The following is a 22,698-nucleotide window of genomic DNA, read 5'->3' on the forward strand; positions in this document are numbered from 1 at the left end:
TTATAACTAGGGATCATAGAAATGCGTTTGCGACTGAAAAGCATGGCTGTGAATTTTTACGGGGCATCTTTACATTTTGTGAAAAAATAAAAATCTCTACAGCAGAACCCTATTTATCCGAGCCTCCCTTATCCTGATGAATTGAACCACCAGCTGCCTGAGAGAGGCCCCTCTCAGCCCGGGTGGGTGGGGGCTGGGTACTGGAAACGTGGCTACAGGGGCTTCTGCTGTAGGACACTAAAACACGCCGTTCTGCGGCTGGGGAAACGAACGTCTCGTTTCCGCTCTACGGGGGGGGTTTTAGGGGAGAATTGTGGGTGGTTTACCCCAGCAAAGAGCACTGGGAACCCGGCTTGTGACCGGGCACTGCTGCCAGGTACCGCCCGCGGCCGCAGCCCGCCTCTAGCCTCCCGCAGCGCCAGCGGGGTGTGACGGGAGAAGCGGCTTCATTGAAAGAGGGGGCGGGAGGGCGTGGAGCCCCTACGGGCTGCAGGGGTGTGGGCGCAGGGAAGAGCTGCCTCTGAGGGCCCGGCAGCGGCTCAGGGCGCCTGACTGGCCCCGGCTGGCCACTCGAGAGACGCCTCAGTCCCGGCCCTGGGCGGGGCCGAGCCGCCGCCGGTTAAGGTCGGGCCTGGGCAGGGCGGAAGCGGTGCGCGGGGAAGCGGCGGCGGCGGCGGCAGCTTCCGGGCGGAGCGGGGCTGGGGCTGGGGCTGGGGCTGGGATCGCCGCGGAGCTGGGCAGGGTGAGGCGCCGCCGCGCTAACCCCGCGTCCAGCCGGCCGCGGGCGCTGTCCCCAGTGGGGGTCGGGGGGACAGATGCCGCCCCTCGGTGGGCGCGGACTGGGGGCATCTCCCTGCGGGAAACCGCAAAACCCTGAAGGGAGCAAAGGCGGGTGGAGCTCGGGCCCGGCTTGGCGGGCCTCGCTACTTCAGTGTCACGCCGCGTTCATCCAGCGCTGCGCTCCCAAAACTCGTGATGACAGATCTGTAACCACCCCCGCCGCCCCGCCATTCATCCCCTTCCGCTGCACCCGCCAGGCTGCCCCGCGCACCCCCTCCTCTGCACCGCTCACCGCCATCCCACGCACCCCCTCTGCTGCACCCCCTGCGCTGCCCCACGCACCCCCTCCTCACTACCTCCTCTGGTGCACCCCCCACGTACCCCTCCCCCTGCACCCCTCACCACCACCGTCTGCTGCCCACACCCCCACGCACAGCCTTCTCTCCTGCACCACCGTCCTCTGCCCCCATGCACACCCTTCTGCGCTGCACCCCCAGGCTGCCCCAAGCAACCCCTCCTCTGCACCCCTCACCACCACCCCATGCACCCCCTCCTCTGCTGCACCCCACGCACCCCTTCCTCTGCTGCACCCTGCCCCGCTGCCCCATGCACAAATTCTGCTGCGCACACACCCCTGCCACCCCATGCCCACTCTCCTCTGCACCCCTCCCCACTGCCGCATGCCCTTTTCTGCAACCCCCACACACCTCCTTTCACACTCCTGCCCCATTTTCCTCCTCACCTGTACACACAATTCCCTTCATTTCCTTTCTTCTCATCCCCGCCCCCCACACACACACGGGTGCTGGAACTGGGGGTGTGGGAGCACCTCCTAGCTTGAAGTGGTTTCCATCATATACTGGGTTTACAGGTTTTTTTAATGGCTTTCAGCACCCCCACTATACAAATTCTTCTAACACCACTGCCCATGCATGCTCTCACACTTCCACCAGTACTTATTCCCTCTCCTCCACCCCCTCATGCATAGACACATACATAACCTCCCCTTTGCCTCCAATAGGCACACAACTACTTCTCCCTTCCAACACTCCTCTCCACCAACCACCACTCCCGTGCACCTGGGCGTGCACAGACACACTCACTTTCCGCCTCCATGCACATGAAAGCAAACGCTCTCCCACCCATGCACAGATGGGCCCACTTAGCCTCTCTGGTGCTCTGGGTGCTGCATAGTAAAACTAGGGTCAGTTAAGCAAAACTTACTGTGTAGTTAAACATAGGCACGGCCTATTGCCCAGCCATTTGTTGGTTTTATTTAGCATTGTGTATTCACTCCCTCCTCATATTTCTTTTTCCTCTCTGAGGAGGTACTCTAGTTACTATGGCAACATAGATGTCATTAGACTGGCGGTGCAAAGTAACATCTGTAAGGGCTGCATAAATTCTGTTTATAGGATATTCTGACACAGCTAGCCAGTTTGCGAAATGTACTAACCTAAAGGAAGGCTTTCATGGCCACATATTTGAAACAGATGCCTGTCTTGCTTTCTGTCTAGAAAAGGTGTGGAATGTCTGGACATGCATAGTACGCTACTCAGATATAAAATCCCCTTCTTCCCCCATTGTGGGGATGTATAGGTCATCTCCCTGTAGAGTTTATGGATTAGAAAGCAGGGCCAGGGAAGAGTGTAAGAAAATGAGTAAAGAGTGAGGAAAGGGACATTTTAGGAAATCAGAATTACTGAGGTCTGCCTGTGCAGGTTTTGTTGGGAGGTAAGCCGTGCTTAATTTGTAATGAAAGAGGTACCAGGGCTCAAGAAAATTAGGTGCTAGGGTTCAAGCAATTTTTTTACATTCATAACTGATGCAGCAAGCCCAGAGGTTGCTGGGGCTATGAACTGTCAAGCTTAGAGGTGTGGGGGCTCAGCCCTGGCAAGCCTTGGAACAAATTAACCTGTGGGGATAAGGCAAGTGATGAAGTCCATAAAGTGTAATGCACCAGCTCACTAGAAAAGTGTTTCCATAAACTCAGTTGATATTTTAATACTTGGCTCTAAAATGCGTAACCAACTTGTTTCTTATGTTTGAAACACAGGGGAGAGGTGAAACACAGTCTAAGGTGCTGAAAGATGCTGTGAAAAAGCATGGAAGATAAAAGACAGAGAGCCAGAGTACAGGGTGGCTGGGCTGGACCTATTAAGAGCAGAGCAGCCTCACATGCAGGCAAGATATTGTGTGTTTCTTTGTGTTCCCGGTTATGTTAATATTTTTTCTCCTGTCTTTTTTTAAAATAATTTTAATTATTTAAGTTTTTCCTAATATTTTATAGAGGTATTCTAATCCTGAATGAATTTGATTTCTTGTGTGATCCTGGACGCATCATTTGATTCAAATAGCCCAGCTGGAATATTGGAGAGAGCTATAATTTCCATGAGAATTGATACTATAGTTTAGCTGAGTTGAGCTGCTTTGAGGAAATGAATTATATAAAGACTTACTGCTCATCTGTGACCCAGACATTTAGTATTCTAGGGAGAGCTGATAGGAACACCTGTAGTTGGGTTGTGTAATGCTTTGCATTAGAAGTCCGTATTTTTTCTAGTACATAACTTTGCCACCTTGTAACACTAAGACTGAAACTTTCCTTGCTTGCCGTCTGCCTCTTGCCGATTTTATTTATTCACTTATCTATCTTTAAATTTCAGAACAATGGTTCATCCATTCTGAGAAAGAAGTTAGGGAAAACAGGTAGGGTAGTTTTGCCAGTGTTAATTTTTTTTCCCAGCAATTTATTTGAGGCGCTCTAGTATTTTCATGCTTTTAATAAGAACTTGAAATTTGGTAAGGTAATAGTCCTGAGGTGAGAGAGAGGTCTGTTTGCTACCCCTGTAGATATGTACTGAGATTTGCAGACTTAGAAGCAAGGGAAAGTCTCCATTTTCACATGTAGGACTTGTTATAGTCTTTCTTTTAAAATCTCTGTACATTCTGTCTGCATTGAGGCTGCTCCCTACCTCCACTGAGCTTTGTGGATACTAAGCATAGAGCTAGAGATCCTGCCTTGGTGGACAATGCTGCAGCAGCAACAAAATGCCGTTTGGCCTAGGGGAAGGTGTGCAAGAGGAGACCTTCCATTGACTAGTGTTAATAATTCCGTGCTCCTCACACTCGTTATTATCAAGAAAGTCTTTGTATCGCTGTCTTAGCAAGCAGACAAATCTAATTCCCCAGATTCAAGATGGGATGACTGAGAGGTTGCACAAGGGCACTTCAAAGCTGGGAGTAGAATTCAGGTCTCCAAAATGGTAGACCCAAGTCTACTTCACAGCCACTTTGCCTTTTAGAATGATGTACCAAATCTGTGTTTAGCTGTGCTCTCCATAATTGTTGTCCATACTCCCCTCCAGAGCCAGAAATAGAATCCAGGATGCCTGATTCCCAGTATTCCTATGCTTGCAAAAAACTAATTATGTAAGTCACCTCAATGTATATTGTCTTCCACTCGTGGTTGATTCATACTGAGGATCACAGCTTATTACCAGTTTCTCCTGTAGCACAAATTGTAGTGGTCTGTGCTGGGTATCTGGGTTCCAGTCTTGCTGATGACTAGTACCAGAGTGGGGGCGCTCAGTATCTTCCTACATGAAGTGTGAGAGCATGTGTAATTCTGTGGGCCAGTTAATGACAGAAAGGTAAGGGAAGTGTCATTTGAGAGGTAAAAATCTACAGAATTAAAATGACACCTTACTTTGCTATCACTAACTTGTCCATAGAATGAGATTTTACTACATTATACTTCCAGACTGTGATGGAATTATCTTTTTTTAGTTTGTTTGTTTTTTTATCTTAGAAAATTACACATACAAAAATGTTAAGAGCATTGCAAACTGAAGTGCTCAGAAGATAGGAAATGCTGGAATTAAAGTTGCCTGTATCCCCTTAATTCAGTCCCCTGGTGTGTAGATTTTTTGGGGTATGTAATAAACACATTTCCTAAATATCTTTTGAGTAGAATCATAATATTCCCTGAAGTCACACCACTCATATTTTCAGCACCATAGGGGGGTGAGCTCTTTGATGGAAAGCCTCTTCTACCTCACCATAGTCTAACACAAACAATGGCCACTATGATTTTAAATGACTCACTTTTGTCAATTGGGTTGAAACAATTTTTATTTACTTCAGTTTATAAATTAGTTAAAAATGCTCCTGTCCTAGATTTTAGGTGCTTTTAATGATTATTAAAGACATGTCTGACTCTTCCCTTGCTCTTTTTTAAAACTTTGGCGTAAGGGGGGAAACCTTGAAAACTGAACAGTGATTCCGTTAGTTGTCTCTTACAAGAATATTGGGTTTGCCACATAGTGAGATGTTCATTTCGCTGATCCCACTAGTTTGCTTGAGCCTGATCTTTTCTTTGCCTTAGCTCCTGGGGCTTCTGCGGCGAGGAACCTTGTGTCAGTGGGCACTGATCAGACCTGGATGAGAAGAGAGCAGCTTCCACCCAAAAAACAATTTGTGTTTAAAGAACCAGCAGAGGTAAAAATGTAGATGGGTGTCCTGTCATCTCATCTTTTTGTTAAGTGGAAGAACAGCTTATTTTTAAAATTAGTTGGTCTTATGAGGTGTAGTTCAAGAATACTAATATCTCAGTCCAAGCTTTTGGGGCCTCTAGAACACACACTTTACAAAGACATTGCATGTGTGCTTACAGAAAGCTAGGACCATCTTAACTGGCCCAAAATATTTTGATTTTTATTCTACCAATCAGTGCCACTTTGTTCAGCAGAAGCAAATAAAATACTCTGGTCTAAAGCCAGAAAAATTAGCTCTGCCTGTTGCTCCTGCTGGGAATGCTTCGTTGGCAGCATAGTCAACCCCTGATTTCTGATGGGCAGAGGAGTGTCCGATCCAAGTTTCAACCATTACCCCTTGGTATACCAGGGGATTACAGGGTAATGTGTTCACCCCAATGGGAAGTGAGTTTGGTTGCTTAGCCCTGTAAGACTGAAAAGGCAGTGCCTCACTTTTTTCTTGTAACTGTGCCAGCATGCTCTCTGAATGGGACTACATCCTGCTTTCCTCACATGGAAGGAGGTTTACTATGATGAGGCAAACTGAAAACGGTTTAGCTGAATGGGCCCTCCAAGAGCAACATTTACTTGAAGGAGAGAAGCTGGTCTCACTGAGACAATGAAATGATTATCAGGACAGCATGGTTGCTGATGACTTCCATTCTAGACCTAAGCCCTACTACGTAGGTGTCGACTACATGGGTGCTCTGGGGATTAAGCACCCATCCAAAAAAAATAGGGGGGTGCTCAGTACCTGTGAGCCACCAATAGGTGGCAGTAGCATGTATGTGGCTCACAGTGAAACGGAAGACGGAACGCCTCCACCAGCAAAAACAAAAGTTAGCGCCTGTTCCCCCTCCCCTTCCTTTCTGTTGCAATGGTAAAGATTAAACCACTTCTGGCTTTCACAGGAGACAACCATCCCAAGCTATGCAGGGTATTTTAGACGAGTAACTCTTGCTGCCCAGTCTCTCTTTATATTTTTTGCTGCTTGTCTGAAACTGGAGAATTGCTGAGCCCCTCCCTCCAGGGAGTCGCTTCTGATTTTTAATCTGTGAAGGCAGGGAAAGTGATTCTCCAGTCTCAGTGGGTGACCAGCAGCTATCTGAGCAAACCAGTTCTCCTCTAGCTAGCCCTACTTGCTGTAATTAGCAGGTGACTCCAAAGAAGTACTAGCTGCTGGTGGGTGTTTCAGAGTGATACTGTCACCATTTCAAAACTGCCAGAGAATATATCTGTGTGTTGATTAGCATTTCAGAACTGAGGGGCAGGCAGGTGTTGAAATCCCAAATTGGAGGTGGGAGCTGGACTAGGATCAAAGCCCCTGTGAAGGTTTTGATATCTACACAATCACCACAGGGCTAGGAGTTCAGCCCTGTATAGCTGAGGCATGTCAGCCCATTGGTGTACGTACTTATCTGGTTTTCTTGATGCCTGTCAGGTGGAACGCAAAGCTCCAGAGCCAAGAGTGATAGAGTGAGTATAATACTGGCTTCGCTACCCTCATTGTGTTACTTTCTCCTCCCCCAGCCCATGGTGGGATGGACTAGATGGGTCTTCTGCATTTCTAATTCCTATATCTGTGGAAAGAATTTTCAGTACAAAATATGATGTCCAGACTCAACTCTTTGATCCCAAACAGATTTTATATTCAGTAAAGTCCAAATCTTTTTTCATTTGTTTTAATTGTTTTGTTGGGTTTGTACAAACCAGTAGGAAAGAACAGTGGGGCTTTGTAACATAATTGGTCAGTTATACATAATGGTTTTGGATCTGTGCAAAGGAGGTAGGATCAACACACACAGCTTTCTCCCATCCTCTTTATTCTTTTGCCATGACAGTGTTGTTTCTGTGCTTCAGGTTTGTAACATGGGGATAAGGTGTTAGGTTGGGTATATTTGGAGATTTGTAATCCAAAACTAGCGTGTGTTTGGGGGCATCTCCATACTGAAGAATTTCTTTGCTTTTCAACTGAGAACAGGAGCAGAATCAAGTAAACTGTTAGGTATATTTTTAATACTTTGGTCAGTATGTTAATGGTGATGATGATGGTCCCTAGATTTAAAACCTGTTTTTCCTTCCCAACAAAGTTAGGTTGCTGTGTATGTGATTGTCAATTCTCCCTTGTTAACATATTTATCTGGAATGATCCCTAATATAAATTGTTTTGGAAGTTGCAACTTGAAATCCTAAACTTCTTGATGTAAGGGCAGATCCAGATGCAGTCAAAATTCCAGGCTACATCTGTCCCATGTTTAGTGCGAGTAGCAGGGATGGCAGATCAAACACTTTTTACCGTGAGTGCTGAAGAATTGTAGCTGTTAGTAGGTATCACCATCAGACTGATAGTGGGCCTGTGTAATCAAGTTCTTCAGGCCATTGATGATCTTCCAGTGTGACATGGAGAGCTCATTCCCAGGATATGCTTATTCCTTGTGTGTCTCCTTGTGTCATCCAATCATTAAATTACAGACTTTGGAATGGAGATTTGTTTGGGGTCAAAGGAGTTTCCTTAATGGGCAGTTCCTCAGAGTTGGGTTGTAGAGCTAATTCTTAGGATACTTGGCCAGTCATTTATTATTTCTTTCAAAAATTGTAAATATTTCCCTTTATGGAATTTTACATCTGCTGTTCATGTACTAGACTAGATAGGTATTGGTTACAGAAAATTAATCCAGGTGCAGTACCAAGGTGCCCAGCACTGGTGTGGTTGAGGGAATAATTCCACTTAATGTACTCTTGTTATGGGACGTGCAGAGTTTTCTGTCCTGATTCACTGAGAAATCATTGCTCCAGGATGTTACTAAATAGCATTTCACTAGAAGCACTTAGAGAAGCCGTGAAAGTAGCTGACCTTTCAGTCTGTTTATTAAAGCTTCACAGTTCCCATTTCAGAGTGGGTGATAGAGTAATAACAGAAAGGAAAGAAAGTACAGCTGTATCCAGAGAACTTAATAAATACATAATTTTTAGAAATACATTGAGGGCCCCTCATCATGAATAGGTCGGAATATGAACAAGTGGCTGCTAGGCAGCTCTCTAACACCACATTCTACAAGCCATTACCTCTGATCCCACTGAGGGTTATTAAAAGAAACTACACAATCTGCTCAAGAAACTCCCTGAAAAAGCACAAGAACAAATCTGCACAGACACACCCCTAGAACCGCAACCAGGGGTATTCTGTCTGCTACCCAAGATCCATAAACCTGGAAATCCTGGATGCCCCATCATCTCAGGCATTGGCAGCCTGACAGCAGGATTGTGTGGCTATGTAGACTCCCTCCTCAGGCTGTACGCTACCAGCACTCCTAGCTATCTTCGAGGCACCACTGACTTCCTGAGGAAACTAAAATCCATCGGTGATCTTCCAGAAAACCCCATGCTGGCCACTATGGATGCAGAAGCCCTCTACACCAACATTCCACATGAAGATGGACTATAAGCCGTCAGGAACAGTATCCCTGATGATGTCACGGCAACCCTGGTGGCTGAACTTTTTTGACTTTGTCCTCACCCATAACTATTTCACATTTGGGGACAATGCATACCTTCAAGTCAGCGGCACTGCTATGGGTACACGCATGGCCCCACAGCATGCCAACATTTTTATGGCTGAACAACGCTTGCTCAGCTCTCGTCCCCTAACACCCCTACTCTACTTGCGCTACATTGATGACATCTTCATCATCTGGACCCATGGAAAAGAAGCCCTTGAGGAATTCCACTATGACTTCAACAATTTCCATCCCAGCATCAACCTCAGCCTGGACCAGTCCACACAAGAGATCCACTTCCTGAACACTATAGTGCTAATAAGCGACGGTCGTGTAACCACCACCCTATACCAGAAGCCTACTGACCGCTATACTTACCTACATGCCTCCAGCTTTCATCCAGACCACATCACACGATCTATCGTCTACAGCCAAGCTCTACGATACAACCGCATTTGCTCCAACCCCTCAGACAGAGACAAACACCTACAAGATCTCTATCAAGCGTTCTTACAACTACAATAGCCACCTGCTGAAGTGAAGAAACAGATTGACAAGCAGGATTGTCAAAACAGAAGAATACCCAGAAGTCATCTACTACAGGACAGGCCTAACAAAGAAAGTAACAGAATGCCACTAGCTGTCACCTGCAGCCCCCAACTAAAACCTCTCCAACGCATCATCAAGGATCTACAACCTATCCTGAATATTAATTAAATATTAAAATAAATTGGTTAGTCTCTAAGGTGCCACAAGTACTCCTTTTCTATCCTGAAGGACGATCCTTCACTCTCTCAGATTTTGGGAGACAGGCCAGTCCTTGCTTACAGACAGCCCCCCAACCTGAAGCAAATACTCACCAGCAACCACATACCACACAACAAAAACACTAACCCAGGAACGTATTGCAACAAAGCCCGTTGCCAACTCTGCCCACATATCTATTCAGGGGACACCATCATAGGAGCTAATCACATCAGCCGCACTATCAGAGGCTCATTCACCTGCACATCTACCAATGTGATATATGCCATCATGTGTCAGCAATGCCGCTCTGCCATGTACATTGGCCAAACCAGACAGTCTCTACGTAAAAGAATAAATGGACACAAATCAGATATCAAGAATTATAACATTCAGTCGGAGAACACTTCAATCTCTCTGGTCACTCAATTTCAGACCTAAAGGTCGCAATATTAGAACGAAAAGAACGAGACACTGCTGAATTGGAATTAATTTGCAAACTGGACACCATTAAATTAGACTTGAATAAAGACTGGGAGTGGATGGGTCATTACACAAAGCAAAACTATTTCCCATCCTGATTCCCCCCTCCACCCCCCCCACTGTTACTCTCACCTTCTTGTCAACTGTTGGAAATGAGCCATCCTGATTATCACTACAAAAGATTTTTTTTCTCCTCCTGATAATAGCTCACCTTAATTGATCACTCTCGTTATAGTGTGTATGGCAACACCCATTTTTTCATGTTGTGTATCTGTCTTCCTACCGTATTTTCCACTGCATGCATCTGATGAAGTGGGTTTTAGCCCACGAAAGCTTATGCTCAAATAAATTGGTTAGTCTCTAAGGTGCCACAAGTACTCCTTGTTTTTTTTTTGCTGATACAGATTAATACGGCTACCACTCTGAAACCTGGCCATTTTCAATTGTTCTACTTCTGTTTGAGGGGGGTCTGGGTGGAGGAGTCCCCAGCTGCCATTATGAAAATCTGGCAAGCAGGACAGAGTTCATATAATGCCCTTTTCCTCACTAAATCTCTGTACTGTATTGCACAGGTCTTTCAGGATTACTGCTTTGGCAGTCCTCATAAACACGTCATGATGTGCAATACACGGTTCATTAAATATCACTTTTCTCACCATTATATAGGTTAGACTCTGTGGGCATGCAAATGTGCACAGTGCTGTACAGTAAATAATGGTGCAGCACAAATCAGAGTTCCTGCCCCAAAGAATGTACATTCTAAAGCAAGAGTGTGATGTGGTTGATAGAGCAGGAGAGGTGAATTATATTGCTTTTTCTATTACTCACTTGCCCAAAGCTACAGAGCAAGTCGCTTTAACTCTCTGTACTTAATTTTCTCCTTTGAAAATGAGGATGATGATATATACCTCACAGACAGCATAATTAATGATCTACACTTTTGGATTCTTGGACAGAAGTGATGTACAAGTGCAAAGTCTTGTTTGTTAATAAAGTTACTGCAAAACATCATACATGGATTGGGTGTGAATGCAAAATCAAATGTATGGTACTCTGAAGCATTTCCTCCACATACATTTACTACAAGTCTCTGAGGGAGGAAGGAGGTGGGTAATTGTGATTAGCAGGCTGTTCAGGCACATGGGACAGCATGAAGTTTGGAGCTAGTGAAGGAAACAATGGAAGTAGTTGAGAGACAAGCTCAGGCAGACCATTTATAGACAAATATCTGCACTTCACAGCAATGCAGCTGGTAGCTGACAGAACAACTATTTTACCTCATGCAGAAGTTAAAATGTCATTTTCAAATCTGTCACCTAGTTTATATGTGGCACGTAGCACTTCCCACGGCATATTTATTTTGCTGCGCTAGATAAAATGAGGGCAGCTGCCATCTAACTCAAGTTGCTGACTGTGGTCTCCTCAGCATGAGCCAGACTGTGTGTGTTTATATTATGTATTTGGAAGGAGAACAGGGCCGTGAGGTCCCTCTTCCTTTAGCTCCCCTCCATCGTCCCTCTCTATTTTTTGCTGGAACCTGTAAACTCTGTAGTGAGTATTTGGCCAGAATGGAGGCTCCCACAAGCAATGCGAGGTGATCTGTGAGGGTAGAGCATGTTGCTTCCACAGCACTCCCAGCTTCTCTGGCTTCCTTCTTCCTAGCGTCATTGCCCCTTCATGATAGTATGTTGCACTGCCCTTAGACCCCATTCCTTAACCCAGGTTTGCATATGACTGGACCATGCATAGTCATCCATATGTATTATCTGTTTCTTGTATTTCATCCACCTGATGGCTGTTTCCTCTCCATGTCCTCAGTGAACAGGGCCTGCATGAGATCAGCACGTTGCCAACAGGAGTGTCTCGGTAAGTTGATTATTTTTTAAGCATGTTGGTTGCTATTGAGTAATGTAATGGCATTCAGTCTTTCGAAGACTCCACTGGGATTTTGGTGATGCAGAGGATGGCTCTGGCAGGGATGTTGTTTCTCCCATGCCACCTTATGTGTAAGATGGTGCTGGAGGGGGGATTCTGGCCCCTGGCTTAACTGGTAAATCAGGCTGCAGTGATGTGGTTAATTCTGAGCAGCATGGAAAAAGTTAGGAATCTGTTGTTGGTGTAAGTGAAAATGAATTTATGCAGGTTATTAGTGTGTTCAACTTCCAGTGGTATAGAGGAATAGATAAATTGGCCTTGATTGATTAGTCCATACCCTAATGTAGGTCACTATAAACTCTTGGGGCAGTAGTCTTCATTTTTTCATTTTGGAATCATCACAACCCTGATGTTACCAGGAGCAGGATGTTAGGTGATGCAGAGTATCTTACTGTTACTGGACTAGCACTTCCCTCCGACCTGGTAATTATCAAACACAAACCAAGAAGGGACACATCACTCTGTCAGTCAGGAAGGATAATTTAGCAGTAACAGAGTAGGCCCAGAGCATTTCTTGACCATTTAATTGTATTATGGTCCAAGATACGTATCATCCTCAGCTGGTCGTTATTCCCCAGGAAACAGCCCAGGCTGCAGTCTTTATTGCTAATCTAAAGAAAGATGCCGGGGAAAGGTTTAACCTCTCTCTTTATTCGTTTCATGTGTAAATGCCCTGTGTTGCTGCGTATACAATGGGCGTTTCTAGGCAATTAACATCCTGTGGGTTAGCCAATCTGGTATTGAGATTTTGTTCTGTGTATCAGCTAAAAAGAACGTGTTAGGATTCTGGGTTGAAGCATATTTCAATAAAGTGATTTGGAATCTCTCAAGTCATCTTTCTCAAAGAGAGAATCTCTGTAAAAATGTATATATTATACAGTTTTATAGACATTTACAAAGTTCTCTGTACAGCCTCCCCACCCCTTTGTAAATGTTTACATACTTATAACTGCCCTCCCTATCTCTGTAACTGCATGTGTCCCTGGGAGTCACAGCAGTGTAACAGAGGGTCATACTAATGGCTAGAGCCCTGCAAATCTGTGAATATCCACTTTATATCCACTGATCATTTTTGTGGATTGCATATCAGATGCAGATACAAATTTTGTATCGGTGTAGGGCTCTACTAATGGCCTACGGAGCTTGGTACAACAGGATCCAGCTTTTTAACAGGCTGCTAATAGTTGACTAACGATAAGAAGGACTTCAGGCTTCTCACCCTTTAAGATGACTACCCCTTTTTATTGCTGATGGAATGTAGGTATATTTCAGCAACAGTTCCACTTGTAACTGGTATATCTGGTAGCAGTAGGTGCTTATTTGAGAAAATACTTTTTAGCACTTCTTCTAATCCAAAACAGAAGTCACACATTTAGGCGATGTAATGGGTGCAGAAGACACTCGTCCACATTTCCAGTGATCTGTGATCACAACTCTGTGCTAAGGAAATGAAACTCATTCCATACACAGCCATCATGTCAATAAAAACTTCTAGGTAGTCCAGAACAAGGCACTCCATGGCTTGTTGTATCACATAGGCCAAGCTTGCTGCCAGTCCAGAAATGCCTGCAAAAGCCATGAGAACAGTCCTGATGCGACATTCTAGATCCTCTACATGGAAGAACTCAACAAATCCCTCTGAGCTTCTTTGGTTAGCTAGCCATTCTTGTTTGTATGTGACTAGTAGGAATCGTTGTCATCACAGATGTGCTTGTGTGTGGATGCAATTCTCTTGGCTTACGCTTTTCAGATTTACTGAAAGAAACAAGGATCACAATTCTACCTGTTTGTTATTCCATCACTGAAAATGTAGGTCGTAACTGCAGACATACTGACTTTAGATCTTCCTAATTCTTGAGGTCTAGCTTCTGAAGCATCGTAGAATCATAGAATATCAGGCTTGGAAGGGACCTCAGGAGGTCATCTGGTCCAACCCCCTGCTCAAAGCAGGGCCAATCTCCAATTTTTGCCCCACATCCCTAAATGGCTCCCTCAAGGATTGAACTCACAACCCTGGGTTTAGCAGGCCAATGCTCAAACCACTGAGCTATCCCTCCCAGCCATCACAGGGATCCTCCCGTCTCCTGCCTGCCAACTTCTTGTTAGGATTCTAGTCTTTTCTGATTAGACAGAGATTTAGGTGCATTAGGATAGTAATACTCTAGGCCTCTAAAATGATCTCTGAATATTTATTTATAATCTGACCTGCCAGCGGTGGAGCAAAGACAGCTGTTTTCTCTTCTTTACTTATATTAAGATGATCTGTCTAGTTCTACTTTTCATTCATTTATATCCTTTTCCTGGTCAAAGCTGTGATATCCTGTGACCTAATAAGAAAGCCAGACAGGTAACTTCACCCCTATTTTCTGCTGACAGATGAATGCATGGTGGCTACATTGTATGGTTAAAGAAGGGATGCTGAAAAATTTTAGGTATGAAATTTGACTTGCTTTAAAATAATGAAAATATGAGCAGATAACAGTCTATGTCCTTTTAGTTGAGTTTACTTTTGGGGTTAATACTCATAAAATCTCACATTGTGCTGCATTGTGCTAGGATATAGTGGCTAGAATTTTTAAATTGTGGCTAGTGATTTTGGCTACCTCTGTTTCTGGGTACCCAGCCAGAGAGATCTTAGAGAGGGTGGATTTTCAAAAGGGGCTGAGCACCTACCTTCTAAACCCTGGCCTTTGTAACTCATCTCCTATTGGTCACCTGAAAATGGAGGCACCCAAAATCATAAGACACCTTTGAAAATCTTGGCCTGTTTCTACAGGAGGTATAATTGCATTTAAATGCAGTCCCGCATTATCTGCTGACATCTGCACTATTAACCCTTGAAATTGGAGTATTTAATAAAAACCCAGGTATATGCACAGGATACGTTTCTTTCTTCCTCTCTTCAGTCTGTAACTTTTCTGCACTAGGGTTCGTTTGATTCCTGGCTTCATTGACACAAAACAAGCTGACTGGATGTTTGAACAACTGCTCCAAGAGATCCCCTGGAGGCAGAGAACTCACCTCAGGCAGGGTAAATGTGCAGTATTTCTTAATGTAATTACCTTGACTCCTATGTCAAAATCCTTACTCTTGCTTTCATTTCCTATCACCCTTGACTGTTAGAATTCCTTTGTCTCTTCCCTCCCAAGTCTCAGTTTTCCAGACTCACATGTAGAGGGTGCTGTGGCTCAGTTTTTACATATCTAAAGAGGCATGTCCGCATCATCCTATCCTCAAACAACTCTGTGATGCCCCATTAATTCCAGATCAAAGTGAAAATTACCCTCCTAGAACTGCTCTGCTCTGTCCCTTCAAACATTCTCACCACTGATGTTGCTAGTCTTCTCCTCTGCAGTCCCTGCTTTTTTCTCTCTCTCCACACATCATCTCTCCTTTAAAATCTCAGCTGTAAATAATTCTCTTCTCCCTTGTCTTTGACGATTACATTTTCTTTTTCTGCTTCTATTCTATTTTATTTAATTCTGTAAAGCATTTTGGTTGCAATTTGTTAGACTGCAGAACACAGCCTTACTTTAGACTGATGTGTGCAGTAAGCCTGTAAAATACCTGCTATTCCAGTTGTGTGCACTGGGAGGCACCTGTGCTATTTCTTAGCCGCTGTTACTCAGCGCTGGGCACAAGATTATAATGTTATCTAGCTGGTATAGAACAGGCCCAGAGAACCCTTATCCTAGTCCTGCCAACCAAGCCATTGGTCCTAACAAACCTGTTCAAAGCCTGCATTTCTTCTTCGAGTGCTTGCTCATGTCTATTCCATACGAGGTGTGTGTGCTCGCCACATGCACCGGTGCTGAAAGTTTTTTCTCTCAGCAGTATCCGTAGGGGACCAGCGGTGGCACCCCCTCAAGTGGCACCCGCATGGCATGGTATAAGGGGTGCCACCGGTTCCCCCCACCCTCAGTTCCTTCTTGCCACCAGTGACGGTGCTGGAACTTCTGCTGCTTCGGCTAACAAGTTCTTGCGAACTTTCAAAACCTGTAATATAGTTGTATATAGTTAGTAGTTCTTAGTTACCCTTAGTAGTAGTTCTCAACTCTTCGTTAGTCCTGAACGGGACTCAGCCAGGTGATGGAGCATGCCCCGGTCCCCAGGCTTTAAGCCCTGCGATTGCTGCCAACGGCCTACGCCTGTTAGTGATCCACTTACCAGCTGCCTAAGATGCTTAGGCAAAGGGCACATAAGTGACAAGTGCCGTATCTGCAAGTCCTTCAAACCATCCCTGGCTCGTGAAGGGCAGCTCCAGGTCTCAAGTCCAAAGGGATGCTGCGGTGCTTCAAGCAACACTCCGCTTTCTGGGCCTACTGGTGAATGACAAAAAGTCGATGTTGGTGCTAGTGCAGAGGATGGAGTTCATTGGAGCAGTCCTCGACTCTACCTGCACCAAGGCATTCCTGCTGCTGAAAATGTTCCACATGATGGCGAACCTCATCGAGGAAGTCTCCACATTCCCTCTGACTACAGCCAGGGTCTGTCTGCGCCTGCTGGGCCACATGGCAGCTTGCACTTACATGGCCTACCATACCAGGCTCTGGATGCAGCCCCTGCAACAATGGTTCGTGATGGTCTATTCCCAGTCCTGAGACCCCCTGGAGAAGATCATTACCATTCCCCAGGTGATACTTAGCTCACTGCGATGGTAGACCAACAGGACAATCCTTGAAGGGGTTCCGTTCGACAACCCTCCTCACTGCATTGAGTTGGTATCAGACGCCTCGGACCTCGGCTGAGGGCACATCTTGGCAACCTCCAGACACAAGGGATGTCATCCCTGGAGGAGGCATGGTTACATATAGACGTCAAAGAGCTCCAAGCAGTCCAGCTGGCGTGCAGATTCTTCTTGGCCCACCTGTCGGGCAAGGTGGTACAAGTCCTGACCGACAACAGGGCTGGCGAGACGCTTCCCGAGGTGCGGGCTCCCCTCCCGCAGTGGGATTTTAGCTTGGTCCTCTCTAGGCTCACTAGCCTGCCCTTTGAACCACTGGGTTCCTGCTCCCTTTCCCATCTGTCATGGAAGGTCGCATTCCTGGTGGCGGTGGGGTCGGCGAAAAGGGTCTTGGAAATTAAAGCCTTGACCTCAGAACCGCTGTACATGGTCTTCTACAAAGATAAGATTCAGTTGTGGCTGCACCCAGCCTTCCTGCCAAAGGTGGTCTCCACCTTCCATATGAACCAGGACATTTTCCTCCCAGTGTTCTGTCCCAAACTACACAAGACCAGTGAAGAGAGGTGTCTTGATGCCCTGGACATCCAGAGGGCCTTGGCTTCTTACTTAGAACGTACCAAGCCTTTCCGAAAATCGACTCAACTCTTCATCGCTACAGCAAATTTCCTCACAAAGGATTTCCAGTTGGATTACTTCATGCATAAGGACCTGTTACGACCTGGCAAGGGTTCTGCCGCTGCTGATTGTCAGAGCCCACTTGAAGAGAGCGCAGGCATCTTCGGCGGCCTTCCTGGAATACATCCCTATCCAGGACATCTGTAAAGTCTCAACGTGGTCCTCTGTTTGCACGTTTACCACTCATTATGCCATCACTCAGCAAGCCAGGGATGACGCTGGGTTTGGCAGAGCTGTGTTGCAATCTACACCTACGTGAACTCCTACCTCTCTCCAGAGGTACTGCTTTAGAGTCACCTAATATGGAATGGACATGAGCAAGCCCTCAAAGAAGAAACCTGGTGTTCTTCGAGATGTGTTAGAATCATAGAATATCAGGGTTGGAAGGGACCTCAGAGGGTCATCTGGTCCAACCTCCTGCTCAAAGCAGGGCCAATCCCCAACTAAATCGTCCGGATAGCATGTTGCTCATTTCCATTCCACAACCCGCCCTCCTTCCCCACTGTCGGAGTTTCCAGCAAGAAGGAACTGAGGGTGGTGGGAGCCATTGGGGCCCCTTATACCGCACTCTATGCAGGCGCCACTCCAGGGGGTGCCAGAGCCAGTCCCCTATGGATACTGCTGAGGGAAAAATTCCCGGCACCGGTGCATGTGGTGAGCGCGCACATCTCGAAGAACACCAGTTACGGAAAAGGTAACTGTCTGTCTTTTTTTATTGAGGAATACTAAAGGGAGTGCAGAATGGTAACAGTTACATATCAAACATGTTAAGTAACCACTAAGATAATTCTCAGAAAGAAAAGGAGTACTTGTGGCACCTTAGAGACTAACGAATTTATTTGAGCATGAGCTTTCGTGAGCTAGTGAGCTGTAGCTCACGAAAGCTCATGCTCAAATAAATTCGTTAGTCTCTAAGGTGCCACAAGTACTCCTTTTCTTTCTGCGAATACAGACTAACACGGCTGTTACTCTGAAACCTAAGATAATTCTGTCACAAGTTGAAGAGGCTGAAAGTGCTTTTATCCTGTTTTAGGATCAAACCACACACTAGGGATATCTGGCAAAATGTACTGATTAGCCCAGCTGCACACAGCTTACGTTTTACTTCACCAGTGCTCCCTCCACCTTCCCATTGCTCCATCCTTTTCAGTAGACGTTCCCTAAAACTGATGCGAATGTTTTGGGCATCATTGCAAGGTTTAAACTAGAAGAAAGCAAAGCAACCCAGAGGTACAGGTAAAGCTTCAGGTTGGTCTCACCATCCATACCTCACCCCAGTGTGCCTACCTGTTGTAGCACAGAAGATGAGAGATTCTGCATGGTTCTGAGACCTCTGCAAGGCATGGACCCCACACAGAGAAACTTAGAATTTCAGACCTATTTCTGAATGTCCTTGTTTAATTGGGTACCATTTAGACTCTTCATGGAGGGCTGAGCACATTTTAGGGGCCACCTTTTAATTTTTGGTGAGAAGGTTATTGCTTCTTGATTATCACTTGCAAGAAGTTTCCTGATAGTCTTGCACTTTCACCTCTTCACTTCCTAGCCAGTTGATACCTGATTTGTAAAGTTTTCCTATTGTTCTTTCTTAGATCTATCTTACAAGGAGCCCAGACTTACTTCCTGGTATGGGGAACTTCCTTACACTTACTCCAGGTTAACGATGCAGCCAAATCCTAATGTACGTATTAATTGATGATGGCTTTTTCTTTGTAGATTGCAGTAATAACTTTTTTAAAGTCTTTTTAAAAGATAGACAGACATTTGCACTGTGATCTGACCTTAATTTATGATCACCAAAGTAGGTCAATGGCGTATGTGCTTGCTTTATGGAGTTTCATTTCTTGTAGATTTATTCAGACTTTTAATTTAGCACTTTGTTGAGGAGACTTTTCTGGTGGTAGGGGACTAGCAATCACTACTCCGGAGTTCTATTCCAGGTCCTGTTTTGTGTCACTATCTGACCTTGGGCATGTCTCTGAACCATTCTGTATGCCTCCGAGACAATATAATATTATTGATAATAGATAAACTCCCTTTAAGAAACTTTAAAAATAAACACTTCTTGATTCTTCTTTAGGCAGCATTCAGCCACATTCTTACTGCATGTGTGAGTGTAATCAGATTAGTACACATGACCTGTCTTTTTTGCAAGATCAGACTGTACTCTATAATTTCCCACGCCATTTTGCTATTTTAGAAGGGTCAGAAACTTTGCTAAGTGACTTGTTGACTTTTTGTTCATGCTCAGTCACACTCTGTCAACCTGCTGTCCATTTGGACTGTCTCCAGACATTGCTTTGTTTGGAATTTCCATGGCAATAGACTCCCATGTTTCAAGGCATAAATTAAGAATAACTAGTAAGAACTATGTTACATGAGAGAGTGCTTCTGTTGAGTCCCAGATATCTTCTTTGCTGCCAAGGAAAGATATGTCCGAACAAAGCAGAATTTGAGGGAAATGGGATTTTGTGCACAGTCCTTGAATAAACAATCTGCGATGGAAGGGTCTGGCAGTCATGGTAATGCTTTAGTAAAGGCTGTGTAATTTAGGATGGAAAAATACAGACAGCCCATTGGTTGGGATGTATTCAGTTACGTAGTGTTTTATTTAAATCTTTTTCTAGAAAGAGGTGATGAAGTCTGGATGGCTTTGGAGGTTGGCAATGCCATATGGAGCCTTTCACCTGCAGATCAGTTGTTCAAATCTAGCTCAGAATAGCTAAGAAGTGAAAGCTATTACCAATTGGTGGGGGTTTAGTATGAGGTTAGAGATGAGGCAAGGTGGTGGGTTAGTATGAGGAAAACTTGCCTACCATCGTGTGTGATGTACTTCTTCTATGGAAAGGCAAAGACACTCAGTCAGACTGTCAGTCTGATTCTCTCTCTCCCCTCCCCTTTTCTGACTCCTCTGCAGCTGGGGATTTCCCTGGTGTGAAGAAATCCCCAGGTGGCATAAAGTCTGCATAGCTCTGGCAATCCCTGCCTGGCAGAACAGGACCATTACTACCAGTGTATTTTAAAGCAATCTCAGGATCCAGGCAGAGGGCTAGAGGTTTAGAGCATAGCTTAGCCACACACAAGTATCAGGTCCTGAATGTTTGATTTGTAGCGGAAGCATCACCCCTCCTTTTAATAATAATAATATAATTAAAAAAAAAAAACTTGTGGGGATAATAGGAACTTGAAACCCTCCCAAGTGCAATAAGTTCTTATGGTTGTGTGAATCATGGTATTAGAAAAATGTTTCCTTGTAAGCAGTGAAATATTTGGTAACCTGGTAACCTTTCATAACAAGAGGACTTCAGTTACTGCTCATTTACAGTGGAGTTCCTGTTGAATCGCACATTCACATCCACATTTCTGCCTGATGAGGTGGCTGAGGGGACTATTGTCAGAGTGGAAATCAAAGAAACCCAGTAATGATCAGGCAGTTACTAGAAAGTGGTGCTGGTAATTCCTCATGAGCCCTCTCCTGTCAGTTCATTTCATATTCCTCACAAATTGTAATCCTGGAGATCCAATAGTTTTCTCTTCAGGCATCCCACTTGTTAAATGTGACATGTCAATGCAATAATCTCCCTGAACTGCCAGCTATTTTCATAGATAATCCTTCCCATGGCACCTAGGTATTGAGGTGGTGACTGAACTAGAAATACGTGGGATAGATAAGAATGCTGTGATTAGGTTCCAATGCCAGAGCCAGTAGACAAACAGATCTCTGGTGAACATGAAGGAGGCAATGTGGTCTTGTAATTAGAGGGGAGACTGGGAACCAAGACTCCTGGGTTCTATTCCGTCCTCTGCCACTGACTTGAATAAATCCCTGAACCCCATGTGCCTCAATGTTTCCACTTATATAATGGGGGTAATGATTCTGACATATCTCATTGGGGTAAAAAACTTAGTTACTGGCTAAAAGCGCTATGAGACCCTCAAATGAAAGGCATGATATAAATGTGTAAAATCATTGTTAAATACCCACGATGCATTGGAAGCAATTACAGTAGAATTTGTATAATTGCTACAGACTCTGGGCACAGAAATATGTTAACAATACAATGGCTGTAGTTCATGGAGATTGAGATCCACTTATTTCTTCAATCACTTTATAGCATAAACTATTAGAACATTAAAATCAAAACAAAGAAGGTGAGTTGGACTCATTAAGCAGTACTATTAGAGCAGGGAATGCAGGGACACAGAGTAGCAACGTTATGCCAGCACTCACTGTGTATTCCTGGTGAACAACTCCAGGCTTCATGTGCCAGTTAGCCACTCGTTCCAGTTGCTGGGATATATTGCAGTTCAGCGTTCTTTAGTCATCATCTCTGTTAGCAGCCATAGTGTTTATTCCTGGGCCCCTTAAGCAGATTTCATTCTCTCCGTTAACCAGGAGGGGTGGAGCAGCCACATTGCTCTGAAAGGCCAGATGGCCATGTGAGGCAGAATGGCAGCGTGGCCTGGGTATCGAAATAGCAATGGCTCAGTGCTAACATGACCGCACAGAGCAGAAGGGCTGCACTTCTGCTGCACTGGAAGCATGTACTAAAAGTTTAGGAGAGGCTTCATGTTTATTATGCAAAAATATTGTGGGCCTTGTACCCCTTCCAATCCCTGTGATTTTGCCTTTGCTTTAATTCTCTGGTACCCTGAAACTTTCCCCCTTCTGTACTGCACTTTCGCCAGTGCATCTACCCTACCTCCTGCTCTTCTCCCTATGACTACTTTGCTGTGCTGATTGCAGTGGCATCCTCTGCTGTCCATGCTGAAGGAGCACATCGAAAAGGCCACAGGTCACACTTTCAACTCTCTGCTCTGCAATCTGTACCGAAACGAGAAGGACAGTGTCGACTGGCATAGTGATGATGAGCCATCACTGGGGAGAAACCCTGTCATTGCCTCGCTCAGCCTTGGTGCCACCCGAATCTTTGAGATGAGGAAGAAACCCCCTCCTGTAAGTGTTTTCTTACTCTCCCCTTCATTCTCGTTTTCTCAGGTCTTGGGATCTAGATAGCAATGTGAGGTTCCCATCACTAGTAAAGAGCAGCTCCAGTGGATGTCCAGTACATAAAAGACCTTTTACCACCTGCCACCCCCTGGCTCTCGTGTATGAGTGAGTAGTGAGAGATAATGGACTGGGGCGAGAAAGAGGAGAGCGATTTAATTTCTTTCTCTGTGATGCCAAACTGCCTCCTCATACCTCTCAAATTAAGCAGTGTCTGAGCCAGGCCATTACTTGGATGGGCACCTCCTTGCACTCCCCCTGATTCTGCAGGAAATGGTATTGATGATTAAGTAGGTAACACTCTCCCATCTGAGTCAAGGCTGACCCAGCTGTGTTGGGAATGCTGTGCTTTCAGAA

At 45.1% G+C, this 22,698-nt stretch overlaps 1 protein-coding gene across 4 annotated transcripts in view; it reads left to right on the plus strand.

Moving 5' to 3' along the window:
* Positions 1-300: 300 nt before the first annotated feature.
* Positions 301-22,698, plus strand: part of ALKBH3 (alkB homolog 3, alpha-ketoglutarate dependent dioxygenase) — a 55,130-nt gene continuing 32,732 nt past the window's right edge. The window contains exons 1-8 of one of the 4 annotated variants that reach the window (XM_077818569.1): positions 301-376; positions 2,837-2,964; positions 5,168-5,280; positions 6,757-6,791; positions 11,858-11,905; positions 14,902-15,005; positions 18,926-19,014; positions 22,081-22,290. In XM_077818569.1, coding sequence (XP_077674695.1) covers positions 2,886-2,964; positions 5,168-5,280; positions 6,757-6,791; positions 11,858-11,905; positions 14,902-15,005; positions 18,926-19,014; positions 22,081-22,290 — 678 coding nt within the window. In that variant the 5' untranslated portion in view covers positions 301-376; positions 2,837-2,885. Of the gene's footprint in view, positions 377-469; positions 625-708; positions 743-2,836; positions 2,965-5,167; positions 5,281-6,756; positions 6,792-11,857; positions 11,906-14,901; positions 15,006-18,925; positions 19,015-22,080; positions 22,291-22,698 lie in introns of those variants that run through there. The other 3 variants (XM_077818567.1, XM_077818568.1, XM_077818570.1) reach the window with 3 other exon arrangements.

The sequence above is a fragment of the Eretmochelys imbricata genome, chromosome 6, assembly GCF_965152235.1.
Source record: "Eretmochelys imbricata isolate rEreImb1 chromosome 6, rEreImb1.hap1, whole genome shotgun sequence".
In the NCBI taxonomy this organism is placed as follows: Eukaryota; Metazoa; Chordata; order Testudines; family Cheloniidae; genus Eretmochelys; species Eretmochelys imbricata.